The 20,790-nt window shown below is 40.7% G+C and overlaps 1 protein-coding gene across 1 annotated transcript; it reads right to left on the bottom strand.

Annotated features, from left to right (window-relative positions):
• Positions 1–16,064: 16,064 nt before the first annotated feature.
• Positions 16,065–20,158, bottom strand: LOC138975092 (N-sulphoglucosamine sulphohydrolase-like). The gene is made up of 2 exons (XM_070347739.1): positions 20,043–20,158; positions 16,065–18,125 (listed from the first exon to the last, which is right to left on the bottom strand). The coding sequence occupies exons 1-2, from the start codon at positions 20,154–20,156 to the stop codon at positions 17,820–17,822; spliced, it is 420 nt and encodes a 139-aa protein (XP_070203840.1). The 5' UTR covers positions 20,157–20,158; the 3' UTR covers positions 16,065–17,819.
• Between the last annotated feature and the right edge of the window lie 632 nt (positions 20,159–20,790).

The following is a 20,790-nucleotide window of genomic DNA, read 5'->3' as shown; positions in this document are numbered from 1 at the left end:
TCACCTTTCAAGACAAACAAACAAATCCATGGGAAAGATAAATTGACTAGTAAAGTTACCCATAGTCATTTTCTTTACGGGATTTTTGTGTGTGGATTCATTTGTTGTGCAAGAAGTGGAGTAGTTGTCACCAAGAAGGTAAGAATGCAAAGTTCGGTCATTATTTTATGCATTTGTTCATTTGAGAATATCTTAATTCGTGCAAAGAACATGCTAAGGAAATTCAAAAAGAAGAATCTCTCTCTCTCTCTCTCTCTCTCTCTCTCTCTCTCTCTCTCTCTCTCTCTCTCTCTCTCTCTCTCTCTCTCTCTCCACCGCCACCTCTCTCTCTCTCTCTCTCTCTCCACCGCCACCTCTCTCTCTTACCCTACCTCACCCCTTCTCTTTCCCTAACCCACCCCCTCTCTATCTCCCTCTCAGTCCATCCCCCCTCTCTATCTCCCTCTCAGTCCATCCCCCCTCTCTCTTTCTCTCTCTCCCCACCTCATGCAGGTAAAAAATGGATAAGGTCTGCGTGTAGTTTGTGCGATCATCCGGGTTTGTGGCCACTGGCAGGAGAGACTTTTAGCGCAAACTCAAAGAGAAGAATATCTATTTCCCTTTCTCGGTCTCTTTTGTCCCGTCTCTCTCTCTGTCTCTGTCTGTCTGTCTCTCTGTCTCTCTCTCTCTCTCTCTCTCTCTCTCTCTCTCTCTCTGTCTCTCTCGCTCTCTCTCTCTCTCTCTTTTTGTTTTTGTTTTTTTTTCTTTTTTTTTTGGACCTCAGTTGCATGCAAGGCTGCTTCAACCCATCTTTTTTGCCTCTTTCGTCTTTTTTTCTTTCTTTTTTTTTTTTTTTTTTTTTTTTCTTTTTGGGCGGTGAGCATATCCTTCTTCATTGGTCTTTTTTTTTTTTTTTTTTTTTTTTTTTTTTTTTTTTCTTCAATGAAATTTTAATTTTGTTTTCTTTTGCATTACAGGTTACATTTCCATTAAATTACTTTTTAATTCAACAGCAATCTAGCTAAGGACAATGGGGATACACCTTTCGTAGCGCAAGTTCTTGTTGAAATACAATTTCCAATGGAATATGCGATTTAGTTTTCTTAACTTTGCTAATGCACATTTTTGCTATCAATAAAACATGGTTAATTAACGCTGATTCCTGACATTTTTCGATTCCGAATAATACATCTGTAATAGACAATAAGAAAGCCCGACCTGTCAGACTGTTCAACATTTTTTCAATATAAGTCCAAAACCTTCTAATTCGGGGACACTCATAGAAAAAGTGTTCCATGACATCCAAAATATGTGGGCACTCGTTACAGTTTTTTGTTTGACTTACTTTCATTTTATGTAATAAAATATTGGTGGGATATAAATTGTGACAAATTTTCCATTGCAACACACGCAGGCGCACTTCTTTTGTCACCTGTCGTGGCAACAACCACGTCTGTTCGACAAAAACAAAATCTAGTTTTCTTTTCCAAAAATCGATTGCATGAGATTTTTCAATGCTATAATTCCGTGTTTTCTTTAAATATAACTTAATTAACTTGGGTTTGCTTTTAAACACATTCAATTCATCATCAATTATATCTACATTAACTATATGTGCTGGGTTGTCTACAATCCAATCTTTCCATTGTTTTGGAATTGCATTCATCACAGCGTTGTATTCAAAAAAGGTTATTGCAGGGTTTTGCTGCACAGTGATCTGAACATCTTCACATAACAGAAACTGATTTCTTTCAACATTCAACAAATCATTTATAACATTAAAACCTTTCTGGCGCCATTTTACAAAATCCAACACTTTACCTTTAAACTGAATCAGTCTATTATTAAATAACAGTTGATTACCAACATCATTTCTGTCAACTTCCTCTAAACCTACTTTATTTTTATTATCAAGATATGTCAAAAATACCTCTTTCCAAAAATCATTTTGAACTTTTTCGATTCCTTGTAATTCCTTTTGTGTGCAATTAATTTTTGCCAAATGATTAAAATCTGTTAATTGTTGAATGTGCCATTTTGGGATTGCACTCCAATTTTCTCGACCTGCTTCATGCAACCGTCCAATCCAATTTAAATAAAACACTTTCTGTATATCAAACATATTGATCATTTTCAATCCACCATGCTCATATTCAGACTCCATAATTTTCCTTTTTATCTTTTCAAAAGCTTTTTTATTACTATATTGTTTTTGCCATACAAATTTGTATAGTTTCGTGTTTAGCTGTGTGAGAACTTGCTTTGGAAGACCAACAGACTGCATAATATACACAAATGGGGAAGTCATAAACGTTTTAATAACTGTTATTTTTCCCTGTATACTGAGATCTCTTTTACTCCACTGTTTAATCATGGCATCAAGACTCTCCATTTTGAATTTCCAGTTTTCCTCGATGTCTTTTGCCATTTTACAACTACTAAATTTAATCCCTAAAATTTTAATCTCCTTAACAACGTGGAAAGGCAGATTAGGTTCCGTTGGTTCTCTCCCCATTCTTAAAGCTTTCGTTTTATCTAAGTTTAATTGTAGCCCTGAGACTTTGCTAAATTGGTTCAATATGTTCATTGCCATGTTAGCATCATCTCGGTTTTTTAAAAACAGGGTTGTATCATCTGCCATTTGTTGGCTCACGTAAGTGTAGCCTATGCGATCGTAACTTTGTCTGTCTGTGCGTGCGTGCGTGCGTGCGTGCGTCTGTGCGTGTGTATGTCTGTGGTAGAAACTCTAACATTTGAAGACGTCACATTACATTGACGTCACATTATGACGTAAGAGGGTTAGACGTCACGCGAAGGAAGTACTGACAGTCTCGGTCATTATTATTTTGAGCGCGCCGAGACTAGTTGGCAGTCGTGTCCTTGTAAGTAGGCTACATGCAGACAGACAGATCTAGATCTAGTGTCTCGCTTTCTTGCACAGTTTCACCTATGCTCTTTCTGTGTGTGTGTGTGTGTGTGTGTGTGTGTGTGTGTGTGTGTGTGTGTGACGGAGTGATTGAGTTTGTGTTACTGTTTGTCGATTTCTTACGTGAGCCTTGATGGCTTCGCCTCTTGTTTTATCTTTATGACCGTACCATCCTGATTAATCATGTTCGGTGTAATTATTCCAACTATAGGGCTGTTTCTTATCTTAATCGCCAACAGTTCTACCGCCAAGACGAAAGCCAACGGCGAAAACGGGCAACCTTGTCGAATTCCACTAAATACGTTAAAACTCTCCGATAACCAACCTCCATGATTTATACAGCTTGTAGTACCTTTTATCAAAATCTCCACCCACTTTTTAAAACTAGATCCAAATCCAAATCTGTCAAAAACATTAAGAAGTAGTGACTTTGATATACTGTCGAAAGCTTTTTTAAAATCCAGGGCAAGCAGATAACCCGCCTTTCCACTAACATTAAAGTAATTAACCGCATCGTCAATCGTTCTAATCACTGTTGATATATTTCTGTCTTTTAGGTAACCAACCTGATCTACACTGATTAGTTCATTAATTACTAAACCCATTCTTCTTGCCAAAACTTTAGCTAGAATCTTATAATCAGTATTAGTTAAAGTAATTGGTCTCCAATTACTTAATCGTTCTCTATCCAAATCTTTTCCTTTATGCAACAATATTATCACCCCTTGATTTTGCGTATATGATAACTCTTCCCTTTCAAATGATTCATTAAATGAATCAACAAGCAATCTGCTTATCTTGCTCCAAAATACTTTCATGAAATCAATAGAAATTCCATCAACCCCGGGGGCCGAGCCATTTTTCATGCTACACAGAGCGTCGGCTGCTTCTGCGGGATTTACTAACCCCTCACATAAACGTGACTGTTCTTCACTAAGGCATGGAACAAATTCTTGCGACAAAAATTCCATACTATCTTTTACCGTATTTTCAGAATCAGTTTTCAGACTATACAAAAGTGTATAATATTCTTTTTGTTCTTGTAAAATCAATTTCTGGTCGGTTATTGTTTCACCCGCTAAAGTGCTGAGGCGTGACATAATGTTTTTCTTCTTTTGTCTTTTTTCTAAGTTACAAAAAAATTTTTGTGTTTTTTTCCCCCTCTTCTATCCACTTCACCCTAGCTCTAACCTGTGCACCCCTTGCTTTTTCTAGTTCTAATAATTCTAACTTTTGTTTCAATTTTAGTAATTCTGTTTGCAACCCATTATTTTCAATCTTATCAATCAATAATCTTTCCAGTTCTCTTAGGCGGGTTTGTAACCTGATTTCTTCATTTTTCCTATTACACGACTGTTTTTTACCAAATTCAATGCAGAAATTTCTTATCTGTACTTTTGCCAATTCCCATCTGTTTATTGCTGAGGCATCATTCTCGGCTTCTTCAACCAAAACATCCAGAAGTGAATTCATTTGTTCCAGAAAATGTTGATTTTTCAAATAACTGTTGTTGAACCGCCAGTAACCTGGACCTCTAATAAAATCCTTGTCATTCATTTCGACAACAACAGCTTTGTGATCTGAACTTGGAACACAAATATGATCTGCTGATACACACGATAACAACACTCCTCTAGATACAAAACAATAATCAAGACGCCTGGCAACAAAGGGGTTAAATCTGTTCCAGGTATAATCTTTTTCATCATCATGAAAGTATCTCCATATGTCAGTTAAGGTATTGGTTAAATCTGTGAAAACTTCAATTTCTCTGTTACTATGAGGCCGGCCAGAAATAATGTCAAGTTCATTGTTGACCACACAGTTAAAATCACCACATAAGATAAACTGGTCGGTTTCAAGTTCATCCACAATATTTCTAATAGAATGGAAAAATGCCATTTTCTCATTTGATTCATTTGGAGCATACACATTTATAATATTAATGCACTGTTTTCTGTATTCTACAGAGATAACAACAACCCGTTCTTGTTTTTTTACTACTTCAATTTTTCCATCAAAATGTTTTGACGTCAAAATGACCTCACCCTTACTCTCTCTCTCTCTCTCTCTCTCTCTCTCTCTCTCTCTCTCTCTCTCTCTCTCTCTCTCTCTCTCTCTCTCTCTCTCTCTCTCTTCGTCTACTGCACTAGTAAAACATGGCGTCCCTCAAGGGTCTGTATTAGGACCTATTTTCTTTTGTATTTACGTTAATGATTTGCCCTTACATGTATCGGATGATAAAGTCAAATGCGAGTTTTTTTGCAGACGAATCGTCTATTCATACCAATAACACCTCGTTCGAATCAGTAAATTCTTCCCTGAAGAACACTTTGGACGAAGTTGCAAAATGGTGCACATCAAATGCCATGATACCGCACCCAGAAAAAACTAAAAGCATTGTTATTACCACAAGACAAAAGCATCAAATAAGTCCTCTTAAATTACAACTGTCCTTAGGTACAACTCAAATACAGCAAGTTAAAGAACATCGCATATTTGGTGTAACTGTCGATGAAGAAATGAAATGGCAAACACACATAAGCAACCTCTGCAAAGTGTTATCAAGGAATTTGTATTTGTTGTCAAAACTCAAACATTATGCGAAGTCTGAAACATTAAAAATGTTCGTTCATGCTCATATAATGCCGCATATTAATTTTGCTTCGACATTGTGGGATGGCTGCAGTGATGTTCACTTATTGAAACTGAATTCTTTGTACCGTCGTGCTGCAAAACTTATCCTGTACGAATCGCAGATGTCTACAGAAATGAAGTTAAACAGCCTTAATTTCCTTCCCCTAAAAACCCACCTTGCATACAATACGGCTGTCTTTATGTATAAATTAGTTCATGGTGATGTGCCCAGTTATGTGCAATCCTATTTTACACATGTTACGAAGAGGTATAGGTCTCAAAATTTACTTCCTCCAATTCCTCGTATAGATCTTTATAAATCCAGCTTAGCTTTTTCAGGATCATGTCTGTGGAATTCTTTGCCAATAGAAATCAAACGATCCGCATCCTTAAAGGCCTTTAAAGTGCAGTTGCACACACATTTGATCACACTATAAACTGCCCCTGATTTCCAGTTTCCTTTGTGTACTCGGATAATGTATGCAATGCTCTTAAGTGGGTTTTTTTTATTTTAAATATTGTATATGTAGTTAATCTGAATGCGTAATCCCTCGTCCCCCTCCCCCTTCTTCTTGAAACGATTTTGCTATTATTTTTTGCTTGGAGTAGAAACTCGGAGTCAACACTGCTAAAATGTAACAAATGCGGTCTTAGCTGTCATACATAGCAAATTGTGTGTGATAAAAGCTTTGGCTGTGGACAGAAACGAGTCCGTTTTAGGCGGCAAATTTAGAGTGAACCCTGCCAAAAGTGAAAAAAAGAGAAAAATCCTAACTGTTTTGAGGTTTGTGCTTCTGCAACTGTTTTGACATGTGCAAGTTATCCAGAGAGGGTGAATACAGCCAATGAAATTGTTTTGAGCGCTCTAGCGCCGTTAGTTTGTCAGAACAGGAGGTGGTCCATATTAGGAGCCGGTCCATATTAGGAGCCCTTCCCCTACTGTGTGGTTGTGTTTACTTTGACACGTGCTTTCTGTACATGCAACTTTTACCGTGACCGTGATTTGCCATTGGTGTTCGTGATCGTGAAAACTGGCAAAACTCAAGGTAACTGTGATCGTGAAAGCTAAAATTTCCCTTCCCGTGATCGTGATGACACCCCCCCCCCCCCCTTTGGGGCCCTCTGCAATGAGGGCCCCAAAGGGGGGGGTGTCATTACGATCACGGGAAGGGAAATTTTAGCTTTCACGATCACAGTTACCTTGATTTTTGTTTTCACGATCACGAACACCAGTGGCAAATCACGGTCACGGTAAAAGTTGCATGTACAGAAAGCACAGTAATTCGCTCCTCTGGATCTATTGTTTATTCAACACAAAGTGAGAACTGTTGCACTTTCTTATTATTATTTGTTGAATTCTCTTTCATACACACATAGAAATACATATCATGATTTGTAATCAGTAACAAGAATGTTGTTTTCATTGTTTTCTCTCTCTCTCTCTCTCTCTCTCTCTCTCTCTCTCTCTCTCTCTCTCTCTCTCTCTCTCTCTCTCTCTCTCTCTCTCTCTCTCTCTCTCTCCCCACTCATACACATTCAACTCCCACACCCTCACTCACACACATGAATATATACTTGCACAATTTCACATTTCCAGAGCTAAATCTTGTAAACCCATTTTCTCAAAAACTATTGGGTGGATTGAAATTAAAGTACATGTATGTGTAATGGGTTCTTTATTTTCAACTTTGCCATACAATTTGAGGTACACCATCGCCTGGTTCCATGGCCTTGAAAAACAAACAGGAATGCTACAGGCCAAAAATGGTTTTACCTGAAAGAAGCGCGCAGTGCCAGTGGCGAAGCCACAAGCCTGAGCCTGCGAAGCAGGCGAGCCAAATAGGGGGGTCCGGGGGCATGCTCCCCCGAATTTTTTTTCTAAAAACGGTTAAAATCTGTGCAATCTGGTGCATTCTGGGCATCATTTTCAGGGCTGTAATAGTGTTGTGATCTTGTTAAAAATCCCATTTTAGCCTCCCCCCCACCACCATTCAGCACACCTCCAAACTGGTGAAAACAACACAACTGTGCGCTGGCTTCATTCAGACCGGCGCCCGGTCGCGTTGCGCGATATTCACAAGGATCGTTTTTGCGGAAATTTTTCAACTTCACCGGAATAAATTTGACTTTACCGGATTTTGAAAACGGCTTTATCGGATTTCCGGCAATTACCGGAAAAGTAGCATGCCTGACAAAATCCCCAACGAACATGACTTTGATCGTCTTTGACATGAGGATCAAATGACCCAAACTGACACGTCTCCCCGCCATTGTTTCTGAATTTAACCCATTGTTGATAGTAAAGTTTACAGGCGCTAAAATAAATCCAAGCTTAATGCAAAGAAGCGACAATTAGAATCTATGCCAAGCGTGTCCACGTTGCTGGGATGAAAAAACACATTTCTAGTTTCGGTTTTGGCTGCACGCAGACTCGATCTCGAGCCAGTCGAGGTCACACTGAGCGAGTGACAGCCGGACGTGGCAATGTCGACAATGTCAATGATCTCTCAAACTCAAAGATCTTGAACAAATTTCAAGATCTTTGCCTTCATTCAGAACAGTCATAGAGCAACATAGATCAACATACCTTGATATTTCGTCTTCGGAAAGACCGACCCGCAGAAGGAAGGCATTCTCGCCGCCTGCTTTGGTCTGGCTTGAATCCACAAAATATAACAGAAGTTCGATGACAGTACCGCTTCACGCCATTTTTGATCTTCGAATTCGAATTTGACTGAATGCACTCAAACCTTTTGCACGAAGCCCTTCCATTGGATGAAGTTTGGCAGACTTTTGCAATTTGCCTTCTGATTGGATCTCTGTCAAAATCATATTTCTGAATGTGTTGTTGCTTCCCTTCAATCGGGATTGGCTCCTTGACGAATAGAGGATCATAGAGTGATACAGCTGTGAAAAATGTACGTTGAAAATAAAATGCTTTGCAATAATGCCCATCACGATCACGAAAACAAATGACGATCACGATCACGAGACTTGATTTTTTTGTCATCACGGATCACGGGCAAAGTCCCATCACGATCACAGAAATGGAAATTTCCGCAATCACGGTCACAGAAAAGTCAAAAAACGCCAATCACGATCACGATTTTAAACCCTTTGGGGCCCTCTGCAATGGGTTGAGAAGCTGTTCTGTTTCGGTACTACTTTTGCGACTGAAAAGTTCCGAACGCTCTAATGTACGAAGTATACATTTCTGGAGCAAACAATACAAACATACCGCATTTAAATTAACAACTACGTACAGGCCTGAACACATGAATCTCCATATAAAATCCCTGAGTTCGGTTGTTTTCTGAATCTACAAACGTTCACCACAAGCAAATTCCCAAGGTAAGTAACTCATACTTTGTCTAGCGACAAGAGTAGTTCCCCTTCTTGTCACTCAGTTTCTTCGACAACACTTGACTGCAATCCCCCCTCTGCTTCTTTCTCTCTGTAAACTTGTAGGGCTAGTTATTTTTCGGTAACTTACCCAACAACCAAAATCACTTACCCAACAACGGGCCTGAATCCTCGATAGCTCATGGGTAGAGACTGTACACATTGTGGATCTACTTTTTGCGACTCAAAAGTTCAGAACACTCTAATGTATGAAATATACATTTCTGGAGCAACTGAAAACATGAAAACTGACAAGAAGTGTTAACAGAATTGAATGATTTGCACGGAACTATACACCCGCGCATTAATCGATCGCCTGCGCAGGTAGACTGGTTGGGTGAATATGATTCGATCAAACTTTCGCACAGAAACTACTCTTTTCTTTGAATAACTGAAGAAGTAGAGGTTACATGCCGAGTCTCAGTGATTATCAAAAATAATGGTCGAAGTTAGCGGATCATGAAAAATGCGAGCTTCAGCGAGCATTTTCATGACCGCGAACTGAGACCATTATTTTTAATAATCACTGAGACGAGGTATGTAACCTCTTTATTCCTCCTTTCTTCGGTTATTCAAAGAAAAGAGGAGTTTTTGTGCGAAAGTTTGATCGAATCCAAATCACTCAACCAGTCTACCTGCGCTGGCGATTGAATAATGCGCGGTTGTATAGTTCAGGGAAAATCAATCAATTCTGTTAACACTTCTTGTCAGTTTCCCTGTTTTGGACTAAAATCAAGTACACAGTTATGTTGTTATTCTGCTGTGCCGGTAAAGGCAGATAGTGTGTGTTCTGGTCATGTTTTGGTATCGCTCAGGAAATGTTTTTTCTTCGAATGGGACAAGCAGACGAACTTTTGCACCCGTGTTCCAACGTTAAAAACTGTATGAAGTTCCGTTTTCTGGGGCAAAATAGTGTATGAAACCGCTGTATGTTCTTTAAATTGATGCGATGTGTGCATTTGGTTGCGTGTGATCTGTTTATAAAATGAAATATTGTCGAAAACTAACCGTCGGATTGCAGTCTCTTGTCCAAGCAACTCAGTTCAGAAAATTTGAAAGGGGAACTACTCTTGTCGTACGAGAGTTACTTGCCTTGGGAGTTTGCGTGCACTCATAAGAGATCTAAAGCGAGTTTCTCTGCACTGATCGTTAGATTTGGATTTAGAAAACAACCAAACTCATAAATGTTATATGGAGATTAATGTGTTCAAGCCTGTAGTTGCCAGTTTAAATGCAGTATGTTTGTATTGTTTGGTCTAGAGATGTATATTTCGTACATTGGAGCGTTCGGAACTTTTCAATCGCTAAAGTAGTTCCCTGAAAGTCTAACTCATCAACCTGTGAGCTTTCAAGGATTCAGGCCCGTTGTTGGGTAAGTGATTTTGGTTGTTGGGTAAGTTACCGAAAAATAACTAGCCCTACACCTTTACAGAGAGAAAGAAGCAGAGGGGGGAATAAAGGAGGAATAAAGAGGTTACATACCTCGTCTCAGTGATTATCAAAAATAATGGTCTCAGTTCGCGGTCATGAAAAAGCTCGCTGAAGCTCGCATTTTTCATGATCCGCTAACTTCGACCATTATTTTTGATAATCACTGAGACTCGGCATGTAACCTCTACTTCTCTATTTAACAAGAATCATAATAATTAGTCATTTTCTTGACCAAATTGAGGTTTGGCTAGCCCAGACAAAATATGTAATACACAGACACTTGTGTGACCTCATTTCTGACATTATGACATCTCAACATGATGTCATCACCAATACTCTAGCCAAGACTGACAAAATCAAACAATGACATCGTAGCTGGATAGCTCATGGCCGGGGACATTTTCAGTGGTGAAAATCTTTTCTAGCAAACATTTTCGTGTTGGAGACTCTAACATTTGATGAAAACAAGCCAAATTTGGGTCATGTCTGATGATTATTAACACCTACAATTGTGTGTAACTTGGAGGCTTTTGCTCCCAACTGCAACATAACTGAGAAAATATCAACGTAAAATTTGTACGAACATAACCCCGCTTTGACCCCAAAATGTGACGGGGGTAAACCAAACTAGGGTCATGTTGACAGATTATCAAACCCTTGAAGTGTTCACAGTTTCAAAGGTCTAGCTTCAAAATCACCTGAAATAACGTCAATGTTCAAGTTATTATGAATCTGACATGACCCCCTGTGACCCCAAAACTTGACGAGGGTCAATCAAACTTAGGTCAAGTCGGAAGATCATCAAACCCTAAAAATTGTGCAAGGTTTCAAAGCTCTAACTTTGAACAAATCCGAGATAACCTCAACATTAAGTTTTTATGAAACTAACATGACCCCGCAGTGACATCAAAATTTGACGAGGGTCAACCAAACTGGGGTCATTTCGTGAGATCATCAAACCCTAAAAGTGTGCAAAGTTTCAGAGGTCTAGCTTGAAAAACATCCCAGATAACCTCAACGTTAAGTTTTTTTTGTCTACGGACAGAGGGACGGACGGTCGGCCGTCCATACAGACGGAGATATGAATCCTAATAGTAATACTCACCAATTACTCAGGTGAGTCAAATATTAAAGGAGCCTACCAACCAACATTAATGTTTTTGGCCGTGCCATCGGAAACAACTTTTGCTTTCGTTTGGGTATATGTGTGTGTTGGGGGGGGGGTAGTGGAGGGGGGGGGGAGGGGACTTAAGCAGTTTCTATTAGCTCCATCGACGTTTCCTCCTTGCGTGTGGTCTTGGTACTGGTAGGACACACGCTGGCACTAGTAGTAACCCAGCGCTCCATGTAGAAACAAGAATAAATCCACAAGCCCACCGTACGTCGGATGGAGGCCTTGGATACAGCGTACAGTAGCGGGTTGACGAAAGAGTTCATGTGGGACAGTACCAAGGCAACCAAGATCATTTCGCTTGCATCATGTCTGTCTGGCTCGTAATACTGGGTGAAGTTCATGATGAGAAGGGGTAGGAAGCACAGAGCCATGACGAGGAACATGACAGCAAGATTCTTGACCATATGTACCTCCTTGCGTCTCACTCGCGTCACAACCTGATTCTTGCTCGCCACCGGATGGTGCGCCGTGTTGTCCACGAGACGTCGGTTGGCGGCTCGGAAGGCGCAGTAGATACGCAGATGGAGGACGAGCATGGCCATGAGGGCCGGGAGGAGGAAGCCATAGCCGTGAATAAACACGTCATAACTTAAGCGGATCGCACGTCTGTACGAACAAAACCTGTAGTTTGCACGGTTATGTTGGAAGGAAAAGAGACTGACGAGGCCGACGCAGGCGCCAACAAACCAGCCGACGGCAATGATGACGGGCATGGATCGCTGTTTGCTGAGCGCGAGTCTGTAAATAAAAGGTTGCTGCACTGCGAAGTACGTGTCCACGGCCAAGAGGATGAGGCTTATGATGGAGATGTTGATGAAGACATTTATCAGACTGTTCACCACGAGACAAGACGTGAAATTCATCTCTAGGCGGAGGTGGGTAATGATCGCTAAAGGGGGAATCATGAGGCCCACGAGGATGTTTGCCGCGGTCAGGCTCCTGATGTATACATTGGTGTGGGTGTGCAGGCGTTGGAAGCGAACAATAACCAAGAGGATCACGACGTTGATAAGGATGGTAAGGATGCCTACCACGACCTCAGCACATATGTAAAAGTAATCAATGGTTCGGCTCCGCGGTCCTACACTAACTATGGGCGGATTCACGTCGGTGCCTTGGGGTGGTTGCTTCATTTTCGGAGGGAAAGCGGTCACTAAGTGTACACTTTTAAAGATTATCAGGCTCGAACTGTCAATCGCCCTGTCGTTCTTGAAGACGAAAACAAAGTTAAAACAACTTCTTGGACACCGCTGGTGATTGTACGTGGCGAATAACGAGTTCCTTCTTAGTCTGTATCGCCTTGCTAGTGTATTTCAAGGGCGAAGTACCCATGACAACATTATCCATCAATAGAAGACTAATCCTTCTTTCCATTTACCTTGTTTGATCTTTTGTATCTGAACGTGGCCACCATGACGTCATGATTTTCTTGTACGTATGTGACGCGTAAGTCTGACTTGAGTCTGACTTGAGTCTTGGGTTGCAAGACCCATCGGCAAACTTCGTAAACACCGCGAGTCCAGGTTAGTCGATACTGAAGCCTTGTGCCTGAACCCCAAAGGCAAAGGCTTTGCCTTGGTGATGCGCATATCGTTTTTCGGCATGTTTATATCTTTTTCCTTTTCCGGTTGATGTCACCGCATGCGCAGATCGTGTTATTCGCCCACGTTTCTACGCAAGGGACACTACTCCGGCGCACTACTCCACCCGTTGAAAGGGGGAAACATTTTCTTCAGTACAAGTAGTCTTTATGAATAATCAATTAACAAGAAGGACGTTGTAAATTCATTTAATGCAGATAAAATAAGAAATATGTTTGACGAACTTGTTCTGTTCTTATTCCCATGACAAAATATGTGAAGATCGAGAGATGTTATTAAAAAAACCGTGTTCCAGGCAACTCGCAAACAGATAACCGCTGTGTATTTCACCACAACCCAACGCAAAGGAAACATGACACACTACTATTTGGCATACCTTTTTGCATTCATTGAACTTTCCCCAATAAATTCGGCTCACATCGTAGGCCTACTAAAAGTTTGTCAAGACACGACACACAGGCGATAACAAATGCCCAGCTGAACTTGTGGTTCGTAACCACACACTAACGACCGTCGAGGCACGTAATGAATTTTGCAATCTTCCGACCAACATTTTTTAAGTCGGTTACTCCCATTACTGCAACCAATAACACAGCATGTTGACGCCATCGCTAATTTGGTTGTAACGTGAGGTTTTTGTTATAACATAGAGGAAAACACATCGTCCCGTTCAATTGCTTCCATCACGTTGAGCAGACGATGCAGCGGTCGGCTCGTCGAAATTTCTCGTCCAACCAGAATCGCTTTGGGTATCACGTGAGTTTTCCTTCTTTGTACCATGTAAGAGCCGAAACTGTTAACTGGTGTATTGTGCTGTCGTTCTTGGAGACGAAAACAAAGTAAACAACTTCTTGGACACCGCTGGTGATTGTACGTGGCGAATAACGAGTTCCTTCTTTGTCTGTATCTTCTAGCTAGTGTATTTCCGGGGCGTAGTACGCATGTCAACATTATCCATCAATAGACGACTAATACACAAGTTAACAGTTCCGGCGTTTACATGGAACGAAGAAGGAAAGCGGAAGAGGAAGCAGTACAAACATACTCGCAAAAAACGATCTGCGCACGCGTTCAAATCAAAGGGGGAAAAAAGGAAAATCGCGTGTTTGTGTGCCCGATGTAATCCTTAGAACCTTTACACTCTTTCTTTGTACACTCAAAAGCAACTTCAGGGCTGGAAAACTACAAAATTGCACTTTTTGCCGACTGAATCTACGCTTTCTCAAATCAACCGGAACAGGAAGAAGAAGAAAAAACTTTCGAAAAAACGATCTGCGGATGCGCATTTTCTCAAAAACTGGAAACCGGAAGCAAAAGTGCTCGCAGAAAAAGATGTGCGCATGTGCGAATCTAAAAGGGCCGCGGAACTGCAGTTAATCGGTGTATCCTTCTTTCCATTTACCTTGTTTGATCTTTTGTATCAGAACATGGCCATCATGACGTCATTATTTTCTTTTACGTATATGTGACGCATAAATCTGGCTTGAGTCTTGGGTTGCAAGACCTATCGGCAAACTTCGTAAACACCGCGCGCGCGTCCGGGTTAGTCGATACTGAAGGCAAAGGAGAATGAAGCGGGTGTGTATTCGAGTGTTCAGAATTGTTGTTTCTTCGACATGACAGGGGTGCACAAAAAAGACGTAATGCTAGAGAAGTGTGTCTAGTTATTTTGCTTACATGGGGCTAACTTCAACTTAAAGGCACGTTCAGCTTCACGTAAACCATCGGTTTCTGGTCTCGGACACTGTTAGGCTTAGTACTACTCTTAAAAAATAGTACAAACACCCTTTTGTTTAAACACTCACCGCTTGAGAACCCCCTAGGTGCCCTCCGTGAAGCGCGAGCATTTTTCAAAGAATATATGTCGTGCAGTCAGAACGGGTGTACAATGAGACAACTCGGACGCCTCGTTTTGGCGCTAGAACTAACTTTTAAAATCTAATTAATCGATTGACAGCTTGTTACACAAACATTCGTAAATCATATACACACTTTTTTTGCAAATCAATATTTCTGGATTGTTAAGTTTGAATTCAACGAATCCATACAAAAGTTGTACAGTAACGTGTTAATGGGCGTCAACTTTTTATTTCATCTGCCACACTGAACAAAAATTAAATGTAAAAGCACACTCACATAAAAATATGTGTGCATGCGTAGACTCTGCTGCATATTTGTTGACAAATACAAACATACGACACAAACTACCAAAAGTTGCCAATTCACAGTCTAACATACGTTTATGCCAAACAAAAATATATATTGGTATAGGGTAACCCGACCGACCCTATTTTTTCCCGCCGATCCTAAAACTTGTTTTCCATTTCTCAAAAAAATTCCAAAAAACAACCTCTGGCACAGTTTGCGTACCATACAGAGACTAAACGACAGCTGACCAGTCTCTACGAAGCTGCCATTAAGCGGAAAGCTCTCAAAATTGTCCGTGATCCGATCCATCCTCTCAACCCCTGTTTCGAAATTCTCCCTTCAGGTAAACGTTATAAGGTCCCTTTGGCACGCAAAAACCAGTTTAAAAAGTCATTCCTGCCTTTTGCAGTCACCATTTTAAATTCTTCTCGCATCACGTAGAGGCTGGTCGGCTGGGAAAAAACAAACAATGTGTACATGTGAAGGTGTGTGGGAAATATTTGTAATGTGATTACTCGGCTGTGAAACCCAACTCCTGTGATATGAGAGGGTAAATTTACATAGTGCAATATCATATTTGATTGTATCCCTTTTATGTTTTATGTTTTATGTGTGTCGTCCTATACAATTGTTGTTATAATTGTTTACAGGCAGACAGGGTGTGCCGAAGAAAAATTTCCATTTTTATGTAATATTTTAATGGACAATAAAGTGCTGTTATTGTTATTGTTAAATATAAAAAATATATATATGAAAAAGCCGACCTACCGACCCTATTTTTTTGGTCATGTTACCCAAAACCAACATATATTTTTGTTTGGTCTTAACATAAATTTATTTAAAAAAAAGTTTATTTCAATCTAGACAATACTTTTGTAAAATATCGTTTCATTTCATTGTTGATAATGTTAACGTAAAGGAGCCTGGATCTCGCTTTCATCTCGTTGATTCCATGTGCGTATTTGAAGGAGAGGCTGAGCATCGATTTATTTATTTAGCACATAGAGAATCCCAATTTTTAATAATATGATATATTAAACTTGGCCACAAAATTATTGCAACAATTTTCGCACGTTCATAAAAACGTTAAACCACAATCCTTTTTAATTGAACTTTATATGCTGCCTGAAACTTTGGTACCAATTGCCTCAACCAATTTTTGCTTAGCATGCAAAGTCACGATTTTTTGTCCTTAAACCCTGAATTAATAAGAATATTTGTTTAGATCTTTCGGAAAAGTTAAGTAATACGACACGCTTGATATACACGTTCACAAAAATCCACACACATTCTGGTCAGCCTATTGGTCATGACTTCTGAAATTTTCAAAGCAATTCACTGGGAACTTGAGCAGATATGGCTCTCTCAGTGGAGGACCCCCTCAAAAATGGCCGCAAAACGTGCCTTTTTTGGCCTCTGAAACGGTTGACACCTACCGCCTTTGACAAAAGGCTACACAAATACTAAAGACGTAAGGTGCATGAAATAAAATGCTCTGTACAGGAAATTGATTGGCCTTTCCAATGGTAGTCTGAAGTATTTGGTAAGTGCACATTCTGATTTTTTGCAGATTTTAAAATACGGGGCATCGGTTTTTGTCAGGTCGATTTTAGGGGTGACCTTGTTTGACAGGCTGCCATGGGATGCCTATACAAAGTACCACCGATCGAACAAATGATATGAACAGTAGACATAATTACCTTTTCCAGCATATAAAGTTCAATTAAAATGGATTGTGGTTTAACGCTTTTCTGAACGTGCAAAAATTGTTACAATAATTGTTTGGCCAAGTTTATTTATGAAAGAAATCAAACCGTCATGGTCTAAATAATCTGCCAGTCTAATCATTCTGATAATCCTCGCTACACGGCTATCGCCAGTTGTCTCTCTGAACGGACGCGACACGAGTCCTACGCGAATCTATCAAAACCAGAATACAGAGTGATCTCCCATATGTTGTTCACGAGCAGTGTTCGCGAGACGAAAATGATTGTAGATTGGCCGACTTCGACAGTTTTCTCCGTTCTGTTCTTCACAGTTATGATAAAGACATCGTTCTAAGGTCAAAACAAGTCGAAATTTTGGGACTGCTGCCGGAAGGAGACCGTAATATATGGTTGCATCACTGTCAAAAAAATCGTCTGCTCCAGCGAGCGACGAAACCAAACGGTTGATTATCACGTGACACTTAAGCCATATTTAGAGTTGTTTGCACAGTAAATACATCCGCGATAAATAGCTCGCTTGATACTGTCTAAAATAAAAATTCCTCTGAAATTTAAAAATTACAAAACACCATGAAAAATCATTATCGACGATCGCAAATCTGCTTACATCCATAACACATTACAAAAAGCTCTAAATATGTTTAAAAAAAAAAAAATCGGAAACTCAAGGCATCCTGTCAGGGAGAGAATGAGCCGAACTCATTTTGACCTGAGGTCAGGATGCCAGTCTAGTGTCATGCAGCCATCACTGAAGTCAGAATTCGAGTTCAAACGAATATATTGAATTTACAATTTCATAATTCAGCTCGGTACTTATTCATCCCATCTTCGCCATTATCCAAAGGGAAGCAACTTGGGCCGTTCAAGAGTTCTCCCCCCGGAAGACAGCGCCAGGGGTCGTGGGTCTGGGCTTGCCAAGACAACAGCTCTGCTCGCAGCTCGTTCATAACGCTCTGGTGCCCGGGGTCGTCGGCCAGGTTATGCAGTTCTTGCGGGTCGCTGTGCAAGTCGAACAGTTCCCACTGCGGGCGGTAGTAGTACTGGTCGAGGGTCTTGAACCAGTGGGTCGGCTGTCCGGTCATTGTGCGGTTTAAGATATCCTGTACACAATTTTTTTAAAAAAAGGTAGAAACATGAAGCCTGCCGACATTAGCGCATGCGCAGACGAACGCCTGTCCCCATGTCCAGAAAAAAACAGATCTTAATACTAGGGCTCATAGCCCGAGAACAAGTCGCGTAAGAAGATATGAAAACGTTGGCAGTTTATTTGTTTTTGGAATGTTGAAAACGTTTAGTCAATCTCTCGGCCACAAAAACTAAATGCGAACGTAGTACTTAATTTGCATACACCGATTTTTCTTTAATTATGAGCATATGTTTGGAGTAAATATAACATATCTATATACTTTGGATTCAGGGTAAGATAGAGAATACAATACAATCATTATATATAAAATCTGATAGTCAAAGCTTGAATAATGAATAAAATAACGTAAAAAGAGTCGGTTCCGATTAGATACGTTTCTTTCTTTCTCTATTTGGTGTTTAACGTCGTTTTCAACCACGAAGGTTATATCGCGACGGGGAAAGGGGGGGAAATGGGATCGAGCCACTTGTTACTTGTTTCTTGTTCACAAAAGCACTAATAAAAAAAATTGCTCCAGGGGCTTGCAACGTAGTACAATATATTACCTTACTGGGAGAATGCAAGTTTCCAGTACAAAGGACTTAACATTTCTTACATACTGCTTGACTAAAATCTTTACAAACATTGACTATATTCTATACAAGAATAAATAGATCCCTGCGCCTTGAGTCGGAGTCTGGATATACGCGCGCGATATAAGACTTCATATAACATAACTTAACAAGGGTAAAAGGAGAAACAGAATCCGTTAGTCGCCTCTTACGACATGCTGGGGAGCATCGGGTAAATTCTTCCCCCCAGGCTAACCCGCGGGGGGTGATTAGATACGTGAGCGCCCCAAGAACACATCAGGGGCATTATAAAAACGCCAGAGAATGTGACCGGTTTTGAAGATGCCGGGAAAAGGAACATGATTTAAGTGCAAGAAATGGTGACGCTTTTCAAAACGCTAAACAAAGTGACGCGCCCTGCAAATGCTGAAGAGAATCCTATGTTGGGCACCCTAACTTGGAACGTTTCTAGTTCCGCACCGATTCATTTTACATTTAATGCAAAAGTGACAGGCCTATAAATAGGTAGGCGATGTAGAGACACAGACAGAAGGAGAGAGGAGAGTGAAAGAGAGAGTGACAAAATGTTCCGCGTACGCGTTTCAAAATGTTACTGAAGGAGACGCGTTCTCAAAATGCGACAAAGCAGCAGCAGCATCAGAAGAACAAAAAATAGTTGAAGCAGACTTCTCAAGCGCAGTTTTCATAAAAATGCAATAGTTTCCCATCCGGCTCGTGAAATCAGTCTGCCTCACTGTCTGGCCAGGCTGTTATGTTGGATAAGACCACCCCTCCCCTTGGTCACATACCAAGAATCAACACCCTGACTGCTTGCTGTGGTGAGTTGGAATTTGTATGTATTAATTTCCAGTGCCTTTTACGAAATTAGTTCTTAAAACCTGCAGTGTGCACAGAGAGCACCAAGGCTTTTCATTTTGGTATGTGTCTAAGTAGAGGGATGGTTGTATCACATGTACAACCCTGGCCAGATGTCAGACAGAGAGCACCAAGGCTTTTCATGTTGGGTATGTGTCTAAGTAGAGGGATGGTTGTATCACTTGTACAACCCTGGCCAGACGTCAGACAGAAAGCACCAAGGCTTTTCATGTTGGGTATGTGTCTAAGTAGAGGGATGGTTGTATCACATGTACAACCCTGGCCAGATGTCAGACAGAGAGCACCAAGGCTTTTCATGTTGGGTATGTGTCTAAGTAGAGGGATGGTTGTATCACATGTACAACCCTGGCCAGATGTCAGACGGCGAGGCGAACTAATTTTACTAGGCGAAAGGGGTCTTTACCACCTGAAAACAAACTCACCAAAAATGTAGGCGAGCCGTAAATGTCAGTGGCCATGCCATAGGGACCCTTGTAGTTGAGGTTGTGGATCAGACGGTACTGCGGGGTTCGAACCACGCGCATGGGGTAGTACATCGTCACCTTTCAAGACAAACAAACAAATCCATGGGAAAGATAAATTGACTAGTAAAGTTACCCATAGTCATTTTCTTTACGGGATTTTTGTGTGTGGATTCATTTGTTGTGCAAGAAGTGGAGTAGTTGTCACCAAGAAGGTAAGAATGCAAAGTTCGGTCATTATTTTATGCATTTGTTCATTTGAGAATATCTTAATTCGTGCAAAGAACATGCTAAGGAAATTCAAAAAGAAGAATCTCTCTCTCTCTCTCTCTCTCTCTCTCTCTCTCTCTCTCTCTCTCTCTCTCTCTCTCTCTCTCTCTCTCTCTCTCTCTCTCCACCGCCACCTCTCTCTTACCCTACCTCACCCCTTCTCTTTCTCTAACCCACCCCCTCTCTATCTCCCTCTCAGTCTATCCCCCCTCTCTCTTTCTCTCTCTCCCCACCTCACGCAAGTAAAAAATGGAGAAGGTCTGCGTGTAGTTTGTGCGATCATCCGGGTTGGTGGCCACTGGCAGGAGAGACTTTTAGCGCAAACTCAAAGACAAGAATATCTATTTCCCTTTCTTTGTCTCTTTTGTCCCGTCTCTCTCTCTCTCTCTCTCTCTCTCTCTCTCTCTCTCTCTCTCTCTCTCTCTCTCTCTCTCTCTCT

The sequence above is a fragment of the Littorina saxatilis genome, linkage group LG9 (assembly GCF_037325665.1).
Source record: "Littorina saxatilis isolate snail1 linkage group LG9, US_GU_Lsax_2.0, whole genome shotgun sequence".
Classification (NCBI taxonomy): Eukaryota; Metazoa; Mollusca; class Gastropoda; order Littorinimorpha; family Littorinidae; genus Littorina; species Littorina saxatilis.
The sequence above is the reverse complement of the archived record's forward strand: the minus strand, read 5'-3'. Positions and strand labels throughout refer to the sequence as shown.